General features: G+C 44.3%; 1 protein-coding gene across 5 annotated transcripts in view; it reads left to right on the top strand.

Moving 5' to 3' along the window:
- Positions 1-20,085, top strand: part of NUBPL (NUBP iron-sulfur cluster assembly factor, mitochondrial) — a 158,294-nt gene that overhangs the window by 122,510 nt on the left and 15,699 nt on the right. For all 5 annotated transcript variants that reach the window (XM_065403508.1, XM_065403507.1, XM_065403506.1 and 2 more), the window contains 2 exons: positions 7,373-7,493; positions 18,249-18,331. In XM_065403508.1, coding sequence (XP_065259580.1) covers positions 7,373-7,493; positions 18,249-18,331 — 204 coding nt within the window. The remainder of the gene's footprint in view (positions 1-7,372; positions 7,494-18,248; positions 18,332-20,085) is intronic.

Raw genomic sequence — 20,085 nt, 5'->3', positions numbered from 1 at the left:
TATCTGTTGCAATTTGTGCTAGAGATGTGTGATGGGGTGTACAAACCCCACACTGTGCAACAAGGGGTTAGGAGATCATTTTGGGCTCAGCCAGCCCTGCCCTGCCACACCTGCAGCAAATGCTCCATTTGCAGGAGGAATAAGCATATTTGGGTGGCTTATTTGACCTGCAGCCCATAGCTCTAGCAGAGCAGAGGGAAGCCTAAAGGCTCTGATACTGCTGCCCAAAGGGGCCCTCCTTGAGGGAAGGGACGACCCACCCCAGAGACAACCAGAGAGGGAAGTATCCTGTGACCTTGGACATTGGTAACTCCCTCTTACTACTTTTGGTTTGGATTTCCCCACCAGGAGAAGGCCTTGGACTCAGCTGACCCCAGAGCGGGAGATGAGAGGAAGAGGTCCAGGGAGGACAGCCTTAAGCAGCCTTGGTTGCCAGATTACTGGTAGCCCAAAGAACCATGGGTAGGAACCCGGTGGAGTGGGAGGACCCAGGCTCCCCTCCCCACAACCCCTTTGGCAGTCTGGGGTTGTGGCCATGACCACTAGGCCATGCTCCCCAATCAGACCCCAAGTGAGGACCATTACAAGATGTAATAAAAACATATGGCAGAAATTTAGTATATAACATCTGTTTTTCATCTTAAATTGGCATTTACCATTAAGTCTGATGAAAGAAGCATATGTTAAGATCATGAAGATTTTTTTTTTCTGATGGTGCCTGCAATACATAGGTGTAACATGTTATGCTAAACATGTTTTTCATTTAATTTTTTTATATTTGTAGGTTTATGACAAATTATTTTAAAGAAAGTTGACCAAATTTACTCTGTTCTTATAGTGTGAGTAGCTTTTTCTAAGAGGAATGAATATTAAGATTGGCTCAGCTCCTAAATGATCTTGGTATGAGTTTTGGTACATGAGACAATCTGTATGCCATGGTTCTACCACTCAGACTAGTTTGTTGGCCTTTGCATATCTGATCATAAATGGAAGTCTGATGGAAACCAATCCTGCAAGATGCTGGGTAACCTGAGTGCCCACCAGATTCAATGGAAGTTGAGGGTACTTAGTAGGATGAGCTCTGCAAAGAGCAACCAGGTCTTCCATGTTTTGTGGCCTTGTCTATTCTTTCTTCTCACCTTGCTTTTTCCTTTTTTCAGAAACAATAAACTTTTCCATCCACATCTGAACACAGGCATCACATTTACTTCTGTTTTAAAGCTAACTCCTGTCCACATTTGTAGTGCAGTGGGTGGAGCAAGTGTGAGGATTTTAGGGGGACTAGATGATTTTTTGACATGCAGCCCAAACATGAGACTTAATTTACATAAAGTTTGTGTGAAGAGGTCAGGCCTGCCGATGGGGCGGGAGAGAGAATTGCCCGGGGAGGCCGCAGGGCAGGGCTCCTAGGTGTGCACGGGGTGGTACCGGCGGCAGCGAAGGCAGCCAGGCGGGCATGTGGAAGCCATGGCTGTGCCAGAAGTGCTCCCCCAGCAGCACAGCCAGCAGCTCGCTGGGCATCAGCCAGTACCGGCGCAACACCGCCCAAATGTCAGGCGGATGGCGTCCGCACAGGCTGGGGGCCCATTGACTGTTCTGCCCTGGGGCCCGGAATTGCTGGAAGAGGTGGAATCTTTGAAACTGTAGTGGCCTGCTGCAGAAATGGAGGCCACCTGCTTGCACTGGAATCCATGCATAGTTACCACCGTCTAAAAGAATTTGGTAAGGGACAGCTTTCCAGATAAGTAGATGGCCTGTGGGCTGCTAAACCCAAAGCCATTGAAGGATTTTGCATGCATTCTGGTGAATTTTATCATATGTACACAGCTTTTTACAAACATTAACTGATTAACCCCCAAGTATTTAGGTCCGAAGTTTTTACAGATTGGACTCTAAAACAAAGATTAAATGATTTGACCAAAGCTATAGAGGTGTATCCATGTTGGAGACAGAATTACAATGCAAGAGTCTCTTGTTTTAAGTTCCATGACTTCTCCATTAGAAGATCATGTGCTCTCTCATTGTCTTGAACTCTACCTGCTGTGGGCAGCAGTCACACTTGCTGTGAGCAGAGGAGCCAGTTCAACTGCTGGCGTCCACTTGGCAGGGAGTGTGCTTGCCTCTGTTGCACTGGAGCTGCTGCAGTGTGACACTGCCTACCATAGCTGTGAATTTTTGGAATCTACCCTAAATCTAAGAATCTGTGGCTGTGGTTTTCATGAACCCCAAAGGCCAGCACAGGGCAGCTGGTGGGGAAATCTATGAATAATTTGTACTATTTAGGAAAAAATCAGTGAAGTACTTTCAACTTTAGAGATCAGTTTCTGTTGGTTTATGTTTTCAAGACTATCTCTGAAAGGAAAAGGACTAACGCGTTTAGTTTTAATAAAGCTGAGATCCTCCTTCCAGGATGTTCAGATTGGTGGGAGATGTGGATTTCACAAGTTCCAAAGGACAGCTGTATATACAATTGGCTGTTGTACTAGAGAAAGAATCTGAGGTGTATTTTCTTTTAAAGATGCTTTAACTGTATTGTGGATTTAAAAACTTTGAGGATAATAGTGAAGTCTCACTATCTTTCTTTCTGTACATATGCAACAATAATGCATATTAACAAATACATCTGAGTGATAAAAACATTTACATAAGTTATAATAGCTTTTTAAAATAGTCATTTTGACTAATACATAATGTGAACTAATGAACTGACAAATTTGATCTGGGGGAAAAACATCAAACTTTAAAGTTTATAGTTGTAGTGCACAAAAGCCCCACAAAATCATAAAATCTATCTTTTGAGCTGCTGCTGTTCAAATTTATTAAATCATTTTATTTCCAATTTTACTATATTGGTTCCTCTTACACCAGTACTTTGAAGAACAAATTACAACCAGAAGGAATTGTAAACCCACAGTAATATCCATGTGAAAATTGTTTGACACACTTGTTTGTTAAATTTTCAAACAAACATCTTTGTGCTTTCTCCCATGCTGTCCCTCATGCTTGGGAAGAGCTTCCCATGACCATCCACAAAACTAACAAATTAACCTCCTTAAAATGCTCCTTTTCAGTGATGCTTACAAAAAACATGACAAGTTAGGCCACTGGTGTGCTGAGACAACCACCTGTCATCCTGACCAATATTATCTAATTATTTCCTTGTACTCCCCCAACTGACTGTATCCATCTCTTGTCTTATACTTAGATTGTAAGCTTTGTGGGGCAAACTGTGTTAGTTCAGCACCTAGCACAAGGGGGTCCTGGTCTGTGATTAGGGCTCCTAGGCGTTACAATAACCCAAATAATAAAAATAACAACTTAGTTAATAATTATATAAATAAATAATGGAATCCTAAATGAGAAAAAAATGAGCCTAGTGGACTCTGCGTAATATTGCACACTGAGAGTGAACAGTCCAGTGTGCCAAAGCTCTGCTGATATTCAGAAGGAGCCATTTATACATTAAAATATACGACTAGGTAGATGATAGACAAGAATAATGCAGAAGGAATGTAAAAATGGGCACGTGGCGCAGGCATTAAGGGACCGTGTGTCTGTCATGCCATCTGGAGTGACGCATGATCGAGAGTGCCAATCTCAGGGCAGACTGTCAAAAGCAGGGCAGACCCCCCTAGCTGGTGCTATATTCTACAGTTAGATTTCACCAACCCAGAAACAAACATGAACCTCTAGATCACTTTAATAGTCTTACCATGGAATCACAGACAGTCCCCTTGGGTTCTCCAGTCTATCTTGCCATGCAGGCAAGCTGGGCTGAGTGATAAATGGTCACATACATTTACACCAAAAATCACAAAACAATCAGGTTGCTCCAAGTCTCTCAAGATACCAGTCACTTACCCCAGATCAATTTGTACTTTTGATCTCACACCAAAGACAAAGCCTGTAGCCAATACTGTAATAAACTAACCAAAGGTTTATTAACTAAGAAAGAAGAAATAAAAGTTATTTACAGGTTCAAGCAAGCAAGCATATATACACAAATGAGTTTCAGTCTGATTCAAAAAGTGACAGAGATGTAGTAATCTGTCACCACTGAATGTCTTTTTAGGGCTTAACCATGTCGACCCTGGGGATCTCTGCTTTTTGTTTCTTAGCTCCAGCCCTTATTAGAGTCCAAACTTGCAAAGAGTTGAAAAATCTTCATGTTAGCTATTTCTATTTCCCTCTTCCAGCATTCAAACCAATGAGACAAGGCCTTCTGCATGTACTTCTCCATGGGTGGATGGAGCAATTAACAAAGCTTTTGTTTTGTGATTGCCCATTGAATTTTGATAGTACTCCTGTATGGGTGTGGGGAGCCCCTCTTCCATCTGAGTTCACAAGTTCAGAGCAGGCATTTTTACAGTTATAAAACAAACTTGTATTTTTCCTTGTAGCATGCAATAGAGACACTACAAATAAGATTAATGCATGCAGCAACTTACACATTTTATAGAGTCTAAACACCTCCTTACAGGTCTAACACCTACCTTGAACAATATTAACATGTAGGTGAGCTGGACTGGTTTCCAGCTATCAATTTGTCAGTGCTCAGCTTATGCCTAGAGACTTGGCAAGAGCTGGCACCTGATTTACCCGCATCACAGAGTCATTTGCTTTCAGTACGACTAGCTGAAGAAAAAAGATCATGAATGAGACATTAACAAATGATTTAGCATGGAGCATACAGCTACAGTAGCATTGTCTTAATAAAGCTCTGGCACAGTTACTTTTTCTGGTGGTGTGTTGCTATCATCAAAGGATTAATGAAACAGTTATACAACCAGCTATAAAACATTTAAACAAAACACTGTAAGACAACATCACTTTTTTTGTGACCATGTGTTTTTTTTTTTATACTTCAGTGCTACGTCTACACTACACACCACTGCTGATGGTGTGTAGTGTACATGTAGCTACTCACCACAGTGAAAAGTAGGCTGCATCCAAGTGTGCAGCTGTACTTGGCAGTGAAAAGGGTCTGGCAGAGAGGAGGGTCCCTGCTGCCACAGTCTTTCCCCGCTGTGAGGAAGGGCTCCAGCAGTAGGAGGTGTCCATGCCTTTCCCCCCTGAAGTCTTTTCCTGCAGCAGGAAAAGGCTTCTTCAGTGGGGAGGCAGTGGGACACTATACTGCTAAAAATATCAGTGTAGATGGGGAGGCATGGGTTGGGTGAGTAGAGAGCATGTTGGGGATGTACTCGCATACATACCCACACCCTTCAGGCGTCTTTGTTTGCCTAAGCCATGCCTCACTCACTACACTGCAATTTAATATCCATCCTTTGAGGGCTATGCAGGTAGGTACTCTAAATGTCACCAAAAGCAGTGTTCAGTGTTCATGTACTCTAAGAGGACTACAAAAATTTAAAAAGCTAGGTGCCTGAAAATGGGTGAGTACGTTTGTATGACAAATGCAAGTTTTCTTTTGCATGGTGTGAGGAATAGAGGTACTTAATTGGGTAAATCATCTTATTCTCCCCCCTTCCCTCCTCCTTTGGGAGATGTCTCTCAAATCTCAAAGGATCATTCTACTTCGTTATCTTTCAGTTTCTAGTTTACACACACATTTAAATCCCCATGTTATGATATCACTCGTTTAGGAGTCCATCAACAGAGCACTTACATTGGCTACAGAGAGCTCTATAAAACATTCTTTCTTCCTCCCTCCCTGTGCCTCCCATTAGAAATTGAATGTGCTGCCCCTGCAACAGCTGTAATCCTTCCCAGCCAAAGAACTGAGAGTAAAAATGCCCTGATTTAAATCTGCTGAAAGCTCTAAATATTAAACCTATTCTACTATGTGAAAAATTCAGAACACCAAATGCAGGTATAGAAAAGCCAGTTCACCAAAGCTGACTCACTTTTAATTTTTTTTTTATGTTGTATTTGATTGCACATTGAGCACAGTTATGTGCTATAAAGTAAAAATAACGTGTTTACCTGCTTATATTCCTCTCTCCGTATTCTTTACATTGGCCAGTATTTTCAAACTTGGGTGCTTATTGTAAATAGCGACCTAAGTAATGTGATTGATTTTTTAGTGGCGTTGAACCCCTGCAGCTCCCATTAACTTCAGTGGAAACTGTGGATGATAAGCACTTCTGAAAACCAGGCCACTTTATTCAGGTGCCAAAGTTTAGGAATTCAAGGTGAAATTTTCAAAGGCCCTCTGTATCTTGAAACTTTCACTCTGAAATTTGGAAATTTTGGCTATAGTATCTAGGTGATCTATTTATCGTCTGTTTATAGAATTTTAATATATAATAATTGACTCTGCAACATGAAGCTAAGATTGTGCAGGTTTTCTGTTGATTATTAAACCACAAGAGCCTTATAACATGTCAAATTTGGGTGTAAGTTATTCCTGGCGGGTTTGCAAAATTCTGGTCATCCCTAGTGCTTAACTTTGTTTGACAGATAAACACAATGTGATTAGTGTTATCATCAGCATCATTCTAAAATATATAAGAGTAGATTTTGTGCCCAGGTTGGCAAACTTTCTTCATATTTTTGCAAGGAAGACGTTGGGAATTGGACATCAACAAAACTGTGTGTATTAGATTTTTGTCCCACAGTTTTTGTCAGTTTCTGCCTTGCATAATTATTTCTATTGTTTTGATCTTTAAACGTCTCTCTGCTCCTCAGAGAGAATAGCAAATCTGAGTTCCTTTGAGAAGATCCTTTCCTGCTAATAGCCAAAAAAAGTCTTTTTTAAAAAAATAGGTCCAATTGTGACACTTCTTGTAATGCAGTGTAGTGGTAGCCGTGTTGGTCCCATGATATTAGAGAGACAGGATGGGTGCGGTAATGTCTTTTATTGGACCAACTTTATAAAGTTAACTTATAAAGTTGGACCAATAAAAGAGATTACCTCCCACAGCTTGTCTCACTTCTTGTAATAATATGTCACAGTTCATGAAATGAAACGTTAAACTACAAGACTGTAAAACACAGCACATAAAACCTCCAGAGTTCAAAGTTATATGATACAACAATTGTTTACTGAGATGTCATAAAGTGGTGTTTGTAAGTTAAGTACTGTAGATTGGGTAGCATAAGAGATGTTTTATAACAAATGTGCTTGATAATCTTGACTTGAAAGGCAGCAATCTTGCAATGAATATGAAGTATATGATATATAAATATTTATAAAATGAAGATGAAATAAAAATATAATAAAATTACTTTGTTGCTGAGCCAGGAATCTAGGGGCTATGGGGAGACTGTCATAACAGTCTATTCATTTTAAACTAATACTTTTAAGATACCTTGTTTGAGATCTATTCTCTGATGCCATATGTGGGTAGATATAATATACCAGCATTGATACTAAGACTCCAGATTTGAACATTCTTTTTTAACTTAACAGGTTTTGGGGCTTGTCCAAAATATGAGTGTTTTCCAGTGCCCAAAATGTAAACATGAGACCCATATTTTTGGAGCTGACGGTGTGAGAGATCTAGCAAAAACCCTTGGACTAGATGTTTTAGGTAAGAATACTGATATGATTTTTATTGTTGATGGACAAATTAATGAAATGCATAAGGAAAACTCTGCTTGAAAAAAGTATGGGACTGCATTACCGTGATACTGTATGTTCAAATAATGGTAAAGCAGAAAAAAATGGTACAGTAATAATCTTAAATTGCTGAGTTTCATTACAGTTTTTATGCTGTTTATTATTGTCTCAGGATTTTTCCTTTTAATGAAATGCTGGCTAGATTTGGAAGTTTGTGACCAATATGACTAGTACTCACATATATAAGGCCACAAGTGGGATAGTGTCTAAGGTAACTCCATCCACTGGATCTCAGTGATCTTGACTATCGTCTAGATTGTAAACTCTTCAGAACATGGACTGTTCTGATATCTATGAATTATACAGCATACAACATTTAGTAACATGTATGCAGTGACATTTAGGACTTAAACTCTTCCCATTGGAGTCAGTGGGAGTTGGCCCATTGACTCCATTGGGAACAGGAATGCGCTTTTTATGTGGGAAAACTTTGTAATCTGAACAGCAATGCATTAGACCCATTATTTTTGTACCTACATATAGAATACTGAATTGTTGCGTTTTGCATGGTGAGTAAGTAGTTTACATCTTGTTTTGAATCACACACACTGGTTGTCCAAGATCAGTTATGTTTACACTAAACATAATGTAATTATGATTAGACCACCTTAATTATTGTTAGTTGGGATTTCAGGAATATACTGGATTGCAAAATGTGGTTTCAAAAGAAAATTTATCTTAACTCATGAGGCATTCAAAACAAGAATTGTTCACATATTGATTTAATGTGGAATTATGTATAATTTTAAAATGTGGATTAATTGCTTACCTTTTTAAAAAATAGCATGTTTAAACCTGAGTGATCAGGAAGAGGTTATAAAACATAAAAGCATATTTAAGTTGTTAATGAGATAATTGTGCATGCTAATGATGTATCTCCATGTATTACTGTAATTATGTCAATGATATTCCACAGTTTATCATTAAAATGAACCAGGAAGTTCATTTAAAATCTTCATAAAGACATAAAGGTCTGATACAAATCTAACATAGGAATGGAATTTAGAATTGAAGGCACACATTTAGGGTCACCTGGTGGAAGCATAATGTGTGGGAATCAGAGTCAAAGGGGATTGCTTCAGCCCTGGGTTACCCTGGTGGGTGCAAAGCCTCCATCCGCAGTGGTACAAGGTGCTTGGTCAGCCATTGATCTCCATAAGTGGCTTTTGCTGCCCCCAAAATGGGTAAAGTTGGCCAGGGATGGGAAGTCAGGGTGGAGCCAAGGGATTTGCTGATTCGGCAGGAGGGAGGAAGAGGTTTGAAGAGGAGTGGATACAAACATACTGTTCTCCAGCCACTCATTAAAGAGCATGAATGTAGTGCTGTAAGGGTTAAAGTTAGTTTATATTGTACATAGAAGCATAGGAATTACCATATTGGATCAGACCAGTATCTGTCCTGTCTACAAGAGTGGTCAGTATCAGATACTTCAAAGGAAGAAAACCTGCAAGGGTCAGTTCATCCACCCCCTCTGAGGGCTCCGATACAACCAGTAGCTCTAGTACCTCCACACTAGGGTGTCCCCCAAAACCAATCTGAGCTGCTGGTCTTTTACCAGGACCTCCTCAGGACCCACGAGGAGGAAGCTGGATGAGGGGACCTGCGACTACTTCTGATCCTCCCTCAAGCCACGTCTCTGGGCAGAGTTCCTCTGGGCCATGCTCCCTGGATGCCTTTGAGGAGCAGTGGGCGCTGTCTGGGGTCTTCTGTTTGGTGTCCCCATCTGGATTCCTGATTTTGAACCTGTGACCCCCCATTTCCATCCCTTTCTTTTCGTTGGTTGTCTCCTATAATCATTTGATATCTGGGTCTGGTGGCTCCTCCCCTTAGACTGTGAGCAGGGGCCTTTAGATGTGAGCAGGCTTCTGCCTGCCCATCCCCAGTGCTTCAGTAGGTGCACTGACTTACCCTTTGCACAGAGCCTGCAGTGACTCAGCCTTCAGGCATGCAGCTGCAGCTTATCCCCCAGGTTCAAGTATTTCCTCAACCGCACCAGAGCTGCAGATCAGTCTGTGCAACTACCCAGCCAGAAACCCTTGTGCTGCCTCACAGTCACAGACTCTTGAGACTCCCAGCCTGCTGTTGACCCTGTTCCTGTTTCTGCTCCAGCCTTGCCCAAGCCCTGTTCCAATCTTGTCCTTGCCCTACCCTGCTCTTGCTCCAGCCCTGTTACTGACCTGCTCCAGGCTTACCTCTGCCTCCTGACCTTCCCTGGACCCCCGGACTCTGACTACCTGGCTTTGATCTTTGGTCTGTATCTGGACTCTGGATAAGATTGTGACTTGGCTTGTCCCTGGACTCTGACTGCCTTGCTTCAACCCCTGGCTTCCATCTGGACTCCAGCTATGGTACAAATTCTGGCTTCACTGTGGACCCTGATCTTGGTTCTGACTCTGGCCTGTCCCCAGATCTCGATTCCAATGCCACACTTGGCCCAGTCCCGACTCGAAGTCTGGCTTGGACCTCTGGTCCAGCCACTAAGCCTGACTACTGAGAGGTAGCACCTGACACCTAGCTTGGAAGACTCTGATGTTCCCGAGTCTTCTCCAGTTTTGACTAACCAAATAATTTTGTGTCATCTGCAAATTTTGCAACCTCACTGCTCACCCCCTTTACTATATCATTGATGAATATGTTAAACAACACTGGTCCTAGTATAGAACATTGTGACACTCTACTATTTAAATTTTATCATGAGGAAGATTGGCCATTTCTTTTCTGTGTCTCAGCCAGTTTCTGATCCATTACTTTGACCAACACAACCTGAGTACTTAGTTTCTCTAGTAGCTTCTTGTAAGAAGCTTTGTTAAGGGCCTTCAAAAGTTCAAATAAAGTACATCAACCAGTTCCCCTTTATTGATTTCTGTATTAACACGTTCAGTTAATTCTAACAGATTTGTAGAGACATTTTCCTATGCAGAAGCTATGCTGGTTAGACCCTAATAAATTTGTGATCTCCTAGATCTCTTATAATTCTATTTTTAATTGTTTTTCAATACATTTATCAGATATATCAGTAAGGCTTACTTGTCTGTAATATCCCAGATCACGTCTATCGTCTTTTTAAAACACACAACAATTGCTACCCTTCAATCCCCTGGTATAGTAACTTTTTAAAAAAAATAAGTTTGCATGTTTTTGCTAGCAGCTCAGCAACTTCATTCTTAGATATATTGTGAACTCTTGGGCATATACCATCTGGACTCAATGGATTTGTTGCTTTTTAATTTATCAGTTTGTTCCAGCCCTTCTTTTTTGTTACCTCACTCTCTGATAGCGCATCATTGTTATTACCAGAAAGGAGTAGGTCCCAGGCAGGTGTGCTCTGTGGTGAAGAATCGTGCAAAGAAATCATTTAGTTCTTCTTCGAATGCTTGCTCATATCGATTCCAATTAGGTGAGCGCGCGCTGCGTGCACGATGGTCGGAGAATTTTCTACCCTAGCAACACCCGGTGGGTCGGCTGTGGAGCCCCCTGGAGTGGCGCCTTCATGGCGCTGGATATATACCCCAGCCGACCCAGCGCCCCCTCAGTTCCTTCTTACTGCCCCTGACGGTCGTTGGAACTGTGGAGCGTGGCATAGCTGTTCTCCACTCTCCCTAGCTTATCCTGTTAATTCTGTAGATAGTTGTAGTTATAGTTGTTGTATAGTGTTAGATAGATATTCAACTTCGTTGTTAAATAGTTGTAAATAGTTAGCGGGGGTTAAGGGGGTTGTTCTCCCCACTTTTCCCCCCGGCGCATAGCCGGGCTCATGCCCAAGGCGCCTGGATTTAAGCCGTGCGCGTCCTGTGCTAAGCCTATGCCTATGGGTGATCCGCACGACTCATGTCTGAAGTGTCTAGGAGAGTCCCATCAGACAGATAAGTGCAAGATCTGTAAGACCTTCAGACCGAGAACCAAAAAGGAGCGGGACTTTAGGCTCAGGCAGCTCCTCATGGAGGCAGCACTTAGACCAGATCCTCCCTCGGCGCGCCAAGCCCCGGCACCGAGCGCCTCGGTGCGCAGCACCCCTGCGGCACCGACCGGTACTGCACCGCGGGCAGAATCGGACAAGGCCTCACGGCACCGGCCTCCTTCGGCACCGCGACCGCCACAGGGGCCTCGGCGCCGTTCCCTGTCTGCGGGACACAAGAAATCCCGCAAGGCACAGGAGACCGCTGTCCTGCAGACGCCGGCTCCCCCGGTGCTGGTGGTAGAGCCGCGTCTGCCTTTAGAGCGCCAGAAGCAGCAAGTCCCTGCTACACCGTTGAGTCCGGCGCCACGGCCGTTGAGTCCGGTGCGGACTGACTCACCACCTCGGTCGGTGGTGGAGCCTTGTCTCCCGTCCACTCCGGAGACTTTCGCGACGGCGAAAGACTTCATCGCCCTCACGGAGCCGGCGCCGTCTCAGCCAGCGGCACCGTCCGCTCCCCGCACAGTGCAATCCAGGGGCAAGCCTGCCCTGGTACGCCCGCCGTCTCTGGACGTGGACTCACGGCACCGCTCCAGGTCTCGGAGCAGGTCCCGACGCCGCTCGCAGTCCCGGCGCCGACTATCACCTCGGCACCAGTCGTACTCGCGGCCTAGATCCTCTTCACGGCACCGGTCTACGTCTCGGCACCGCCGGGATCATCAGTACCGATCGGGCTCAAGACGTAGTTCTCGGCACCGGTACGAGCGCCGCTCCAGTTCGAGGGGCCGCTCCCGGTACCACGTCTACTCGTAGTCGTCATCTTCTAGGTCCAGATCCGGATCTCGGCACCGACATGGCCAGCGGCACCGATCCCGGTACCGCTCACCGGCACCGCGTAGGGACCGATCGCCTACGGACCGGCACCGTATCGTACCGAGCCGATTCCGACGCGTTCGGCACCACCTTGGCCCTCGAGATCAGCGTCTCGCTCCTCCGACGGGGCTTCGAGATCAGCATACCCTCCTCAGGGTCAGGCTGCTGCGACTGACTTGGGCCACTGGCAGGAGGCGGCAGAGGACCCTGCGCAGGACCCTACGCATTGGTCTTTCTGGACCCCGTGGGCGTATCACCAGGTGCAAGGGGCCCCACCATCAGCCTCTCGCTCGGCACGCTCTGAGCCCAGAGTCCCAGAGGCCACCATCTCCCGTCCTCCCCCAGGGGGCATGGAGGCTCCCGTGCCTACACCTCAGGCCCTGGATCCAGGGGCAGGCGATGCTCCGCTTCAGGGACCAGTAGAACAGGACCCTCCGTTAGACCCCTTGCCCCCTGAGGCATCCTCCTCATCTTCCCCAGATGAGGCGGTGGCGGGTACAACAGCCTTGGGCCCACCCCCGATAGATCTTCGTGCCCACCAGGACCTATTACATAGGGTGGCGCGTAATATGGACCTCCAGGCGGAGGAGATAGTAGAGGTGCATGACCCGGTGGTGAGCATCCTCTCGGCTGATGCCCCATCCCGGGTAGCATTGCCACTAATTCGGACGATTCAGGCTAATGCCACTACCATATGGCAAACTCCTGCCTCTATTCCACCCACAGCCAGAGGGGTAGAAAGGAAGTACTTCGTCCCTTCCAAGGACTATGAGTACTTATATACTCATCCCCCACCGTGCTCACTAGTTGTGTCATCTGTAAACGCAAGAGAGCGTCACGGCCAGCAGGCGGCAGCGCCCAAATCGAAAGACGCTAAGCGCTTCGATTTGTTTGGGCGTAAGGTGTACTCGGCGGGAGGTCTGCAGCTCAGAGCGGCAAACCAACAGGCGCTCTTGAGCCGCTACAACTTCCACTCATGGAACTCCATGGGGAAATTCAAAGAGTTGGTTCCCCAGGACTCAAGGGAAGAGTTTGGGGCCTTGGTGGAGGAGGGTAAGAAGGTGGCGAGGACCTTCTTACAAGCCTCATTGGACATAGCGGACTCGGCCGCCAGGACGCTGGCGTCAGGTATCGCCATGCGGCGAGTCTCCTGGCTCCAGGTCTCAGGCTTGCCGCCGGAACTGCAGCAGACCCTGCAGGACTTACCTTTCGAAGGCCAGGGGTTGTTCTCGGAAAAGACGGACTCTCGGCTGCAGAGCCTTAAAGACTCGAGAACTATCATGCGCTCCCTGGGGATGCATGTCCCAGGTCCCCAAGGATCACTTATGTAACCAGGCACGCCAGACTTCGACTTCGCCAACTTCAGGCCTGGATATCGTCAGTGTACCACCCTCATCAACACAGCCTAAACATGGTGGTCACAATCCCTACCTCGGTCCTGGCCTCTCTCACCTGGTGGCTGGACCGCAAGGCGGTTTGCGCAGGAGTGCCGTTCCACGCCCCTCAACCCTCCCTGCACCTGGTCACGGACGCCTCATCTCTAGGTTGGGGCGCTCACCTTGGGGAGCACCATACCAAGGGAATGTGGACCGCACCCCAACTAGCCCTGCACATCAATGTTCGAGAGCTGATGGCGGTGCGCCTGGCCTGTCAGGCATTTCTCGGTCTCCTACAGGGCCGTTGCGTGTTAGTCCTCACCGACAACACCATGGCCATGTTTTACATCAACAAGCAAGGAGGAGCCCGGTCGTCACTTCTATGCCAAGAGGCCATTCGCCTGTGGGAATTCTGCATCGCCCACTCGATACATCTCACGGCATCGTTCCTTCCTGGAGTCCAGAACACGCTAGTGGACCGTCTCAGCAGGTCCTTCCAGACGCACGAGTGGTCGATTCGCCCGGACATCATCTATTCCGTCTTCCAGAGGTGGGGATTTCCCCAGGTCGACCTGTTCGCATCTCGAGCCAACAGGAAGTGCCACGCGTTCTGCTCCCTACAAGGGCGATCTCTGGGCTCCCTGTCGGACGCGTTCCTTCTAACGTGGAAGGACCACCTGTTCTACGCTTTCCCTCCATTTCCACTGGTCCACAGGGTACTGCTCAAGCTACGCAGAGACCAGGCACGGGTGATTCTAGTCGCTCCAGCTTGGCCAAGGCAGCACTGGTACACCACGCTTTTGGAGCTATCGGTTCAAACACCGATCCCGCTTCCCTTGTGCCCAGATCTGATCTCTCAGGACCACGGCCGACTTTGTCACCCCGACCTTCAATCACTCCACCTCACGGCGTGGATGCTCCATGGCTGAATCGGACAGAGCAGCAATGCTCACGTTCCGTCCAACAGATTCTGCTGGGAAGTAGAAAGCCCTCTACACGAACCACTTACTTAGCCAAGTGGAAACGGTTCTCCTGTTGGTGCGAGCAGCGAGCCACGCCCCCCTTGCAGGCGTCGATTCCTCTTATACTTGAATATCTCCTATCCCTAAAACAGCAGGGCTTGGCGATATCTTCGGTCAGGGTTCACCTGGTCGCTATATCGGTGTTCCACCCAGGAGAACTCGCTTCCTCGGTCTTCTCTAACCCGATGGTCATTAGATTCCTCAAGGGCTTAGACCGACTATACCCACAGCAACGCCAGCCTGTTCCGACGTGGGATCTCAACCTGGTTCTCTCAAAGCTCACAGGGCCCCCGTTCGAGCCATTGGCTACCTGTTCACTCCTGTACCTATCTTGGAAGACAGCCTTCCTTGTAGCCATTACTTCAGCAAGGCGCGTTTCTGAACTCAGGGCGCTTACGTCTGAGCCTCCATACACTGTTTTCCATAAGGACAAGGTGCAGCTTCGCTCCCACCCTGCCTTTCTTCCCAAGATAGTTTCGCCCTTTCATGTGAACCAGGATATATTTCTCCCGGTCTTCCATCCTAAGCCACACGCTACCCGTCAAGACCAGTGTATGCATTCCTTGGACGTACGCAGGGCCCTGGCTTTCTATATTGACCGTACAAAGCCGTTTAGGAAGACGACTCAACTCTTCGTTGCAGTGGCCGACCGGATGAAAGGCTCACCGGTCTCCTCACAGTGCCTGTCCTCTTGGATCATGTCCTGTATTCGTGCTTGCTACGACCTGGCCGGTGTCCCGACGCCGCGCCTCACCGCCCACTCCACGAGGGCCCAAGCCTCCTCGACCGCCTTCCTGACTCAGGTCCCGATCCAGGACATCTGTAAAGCGGCGGTTTGGTCATCGGTCCACACATTCGCCGCTCACTATTCGGTGGTACAGCAATCCAGAGACGACGCTGCATTCGGATCAGCAGTTTTGCACACAGCGATGTCTCACTCCGACCCCACTGCCTAGGTAAGGCTTGGGAGTCACCTAATTGGAATCAATATGAGCAAGCACTCGAAGAAGAAAAGACGGTTACTCACCTTTGTAACTGTTGTTCTTCGAGATGTGTTGCTCATATCCATTCCAAACCCGCCCTCCTTCCCCACTGTCGGAGTAGCCGGCAAGAAGGAACTGAGGGGGCGCTGGGTCGGCTGGGGTATATATCCAGCGCCATGAAGGCGCCACTCCAGGGGGCTCCACAGCCGACCCACCGGGTGTTGCGAGGGTAGAAAATTCTCCGACGATCGTGCACGCAGCGCGTGCACACCTAATTGGAATGGATATGAGCAACATATCTCGAAGAACAACAGTTACAAAGGTGAGTAACCGTCTTTTTCTCAGCAATATCCTTATCTTCCTTAATTGCTTGCTTTACCATAGTGGTCCAGCAGACCCACTGATTCTCTTGCAGGTTTTCTGCTTCTAATATACTTACAGAATTATTTGTTTCTTTTTATACCTTTAGCTACTGTCTTTAACTCCATTAGGTGCTTTTGTAAATCACCCTGGGCACATATATGCATCTTTAAGCACCTAAATACCTTCGTAAATGTGGCCCTCAATCCTTTTGAGAACAGTAGGAGATGGCAGCCATTTTGAAAAAGGGAAGTTCTTTGTGTAATTCTATTGCTGCTGAAGCAGTAAATTTTAGTTGTGAAGACTGAATGCAAAAAATTACTCTGAATCCTAAAAATAATAGTCTTCAAAATGTGGCCTATGCACAAGATAACAGTAATTTTAACTATGTGGGACTTTGAGTCCGTATTATTCCATTACTAAGAACATTCGGGACAAAGAAAAGATCTGACCTGCAATGGTAAATTTCTTAAAGGACCAATTTTTAACTATATTTAACTAAAAAAAAAAAATTTATGGATTTACTTAAATTCTCAGAAAATTCATTCTGTGCCAAAAGCGTAAGTATTGAGCAATTTTGGGGAAGATAGATTGTAGTCTTCTTATATAACAGAAGTTGCATGTCTTCTTTAAGTGCAGAATTCAATTCAACCTTAATTATGGAGTCAATACCTGCAACTCCATACTTTTATTTTTATTTTTATTTTTTTCTTGTAGGGTCTTTTTTACTAGCATCCTTCACTTTTTTTTTCAATCCTCTTTTAAAGTTCAGTGCAAGATTTCGATACCTTTCCTCCTCTAATGATATTGAACTTTTTTATTTTGGTCACCATTACCTAGGGGCTCAACTACAGATACTTCTTGGACCAACGCGTGTATGTTACTTACATCTAAGGGTTTGACAATACCAGGGCTGGCTCCAGGCACCAGCAAAGGAAGCACGTGCCTGGGGTGGTACATGCTAAGGGGCGGCACAGTCTGGGCGGCTTTTTTTTTTTGCTTCGGCAGTCCAGGCGGCTTTTTTGCTTGGGGCGGCAAAAATGGTAGAGCCGGCCCTGGACAATACCCATGCTTGCATCTGTTTAACTAGAGTTTTGTTCTGAAACTGCTTTAGTTAAACCACTGCAAGTTTATATACGGACACTTATTTCAGTTTAGCTATTTTTTCATTTACCTTAATCTGGTGTTAAAAATAAATTAAGTTAAAGCAAAATAACACACTTACTAGCCAAACTAAGAGTACCTACACAGGATTTTGCACCAGTTTAATTAAACTGATTTAAAAGCACACTTTTAGTTAAATCAGTGAAACTTCTGAGTATAGACAAGGCCTGCGTGAAGAGTAGTCAGGCGTCCAGTATGCTGTAAACGTAATACTGGCAGAAGATCAGTTTTTAACTGTGCATTTTATCTCATAGGCAGTATCTGTGTTGTGATATAGTAATTATGGGAACTTTAAAAATTTACTATATTTAGTGCTGGAAAAATATTTCAGAATTAAGTGAAAATATCCAATGGGTCGATAAATGATTTTTCCTTCAGTACATTTTTCTTCTATAACAGTTCCCTGCTGATTACACAAGCAAATCACACAGTAGTTAGCCCTTGTAAAAGAGAACGAGTTGAATATACAGCTAGCACTTAATTAAATCAATGGCCTACTAAGGACTATAGTACATTTTGTTGTTTGGCAACAAAATGTGCTATAGTTTGGATATTGATTAATATCTCAAAACACTGTTGAAAATACAAAAGTAAGAAATACGTTGAATAATATGTTATCCTGACACTCAAAGAAGTGTTTTTATTTTGTACCTATCCAAAATGTCTAGACCATAGAAATGTCTCAGTTTGAGCTTTTCTGCTTCTCCAGAAAGCAATAAAGCAAACTTCCTGTCATTACAAATTACTGCAAAGCAATCTGCTCTTTTTCCAGAAAATGAATAAATTTGAAATATATTTGGTACTAATGATTGTGGACATGTGGAACTCTGCTGCAGCTAATTTTAATTTTAAATGCTAATTTTAGAGATTAAGTAATTCAAAGGATATCCTGAACTGGAATTTGATTTCAAGTAGCTTCAGGGCTAGTTTAATGAAATGCACTTATGAAATATTAAGTCTTTATGTAAATGCATTTTGGTGTTTTTAATGCAGGAGACATTCCATTGCATGTTAATATAAGAGAGACATGTGATGCCGGCCAGCCTATTGTCATCTCACAGCCTCAAAGTGACATGGTAAGTTTAGTGCTATGCACTTAAAAAAACCAAACAAACAAAAACAACAAACAAACAAAAATACCCTGAAGAGTGGGGAGAGAGGAGGGAAAAGTCTCTGTTACTTTAAGAAGGGAAACCTTTTTGTTAACATAAGAAATAAATCCTGAAAATTGAATTAATCTATGTACTTGCTCCAAAACTGAGGTACACAGGTATATGGGTTGTCCTTGCTGTCTTTTTCTCTTTGTGCACATGTTTTTGTTTAATAGTCTGAACCATAGTCTCAGTAGCAAAAGACTCAGTCCAGATGCTTGCATGCCAAGAAGAGGAAGAGTCAGTGACAGGCCACATGAGATCTAACTAATAACATAGATCTTCTAAAGCTGTCTGTTGATCCTTTGGTAGTTGAGCCATGAGAGGATCAAAGGGGAAGGTTCGTTCTGTCAAAAGATCTGTGTAACAAGAACCTGCACATTGTCAATACCTAGAATATTGTTAGTAGGAAGTGGAGGAATTTGTATGCAATAGGAAATGGGATTTTTCTGTGAATTCACCATAGCATTTTATTGCCAAATGAAAGCATGGGTGTATTGAGAAAGTGGGAATAAAACAGACTTATCTTTCCAGAAAAGTAGTTTTGTGCATAAGATATTGTCATACTTGTTGACAGTACAGTACTTTTCTGCCTATTACATCTTTCTCTACCCTGTTCCTGTCTCCTCTGTTTGGATTCTAAGCTCTTCAAAGCAGGGACTGTCTACTACCTCGTTTGTACAATGCCTATCACAATAGGGCTCTATTTTTATACAGTGACCAACATTCTGGAGAGTAGTAGCAAAACCTAAACATCGTTATACTTGTTAATTTTGTTTTAAGAGAGAAGTTGGAACAAAGTACCTTATAAGACTACTAATAGAATGCAACACATTCACTAGTCTGGGATAAGGCCTGTATCACTATTGATCACAGATCACTATTGATCTGTGAAATGATTGTGTGATGTTCTGGTATATCTATTCTCTGGATAGATGAAGAGTCTTCAGTCTCCATTCATCAGGCTGGCACCTTTTACAAGCACTACTTTCCTGTTAAAAGAGAAATACAGTAAAATTCTGTAGGTCTGCCATGTGAGTTTGTTTCTAATCTGACGTCTCACTCCTGCCCATCCTTGTACTGGTAATTGCATTAGAGTGAAATCAGGGGGATATAGGTAAACTCCATTATCGATATCAAGTTAAATATGAAATAAGTAGATTTTTAACACATACTGTGCCTCAGTAGAGGAAACTTTTTTTACTCTTTCTCATTGTCTTTAAGATAATCACTTCCCCTCACAAAGAAAAAGGAAAAAGTCACTAATCTCTGTGCAATTTAAAATTGCCTGTCGCCCCCCCTTCTCATTTAATGAGAGAGAACTTTAATGTCTCTCTCTTATTTCTTACTTTAAAAAATATAAAATTCACAGCACATAAACGATGGTTAGAGAGGTTCGATGAGGTCAGATTCTAATCTTCTAGTCTTTAATATATGACATCCATCATCATGTTTCTCAAATAAACTAAAATTGTGGCTGTTCATGCATGAAAAACCACATATTTTTCAGATAGAGGACAATATGCATTGCACTGTTGAAATTAGCTCCACTCTTGTCCTTAAATTTAGAAATATTAAAAAAATCTGTTCCGCTTTCCTTAGTGAATATTTATAAATGAAATAGAGTTATAGGGCTGAAATAATACATAGCTGAATAAAACAGTGAGCTATAGGGAGAA

The sequence above is a fragment of the Emys orbicularis genome, chromosome 4, assembly GCF_028017835.1.
Source record: "Emys orbicularis isolate rEmyOrb1 chromosome 4, rEmyOrb1.hap1, whole genome shotgun sequence".
Classification (NCBI taxonomy): domain Eukaryota; kingdom Metazoa; phylum Chordata; order Testudines; family Emydidae; genus Emys; species Emys orbicularis.
The sequence above is the reverse complement of the archived record's forward strand: the minus strand, read 5'-3'. Positions and strand labels throughout refer to the sequence as shown.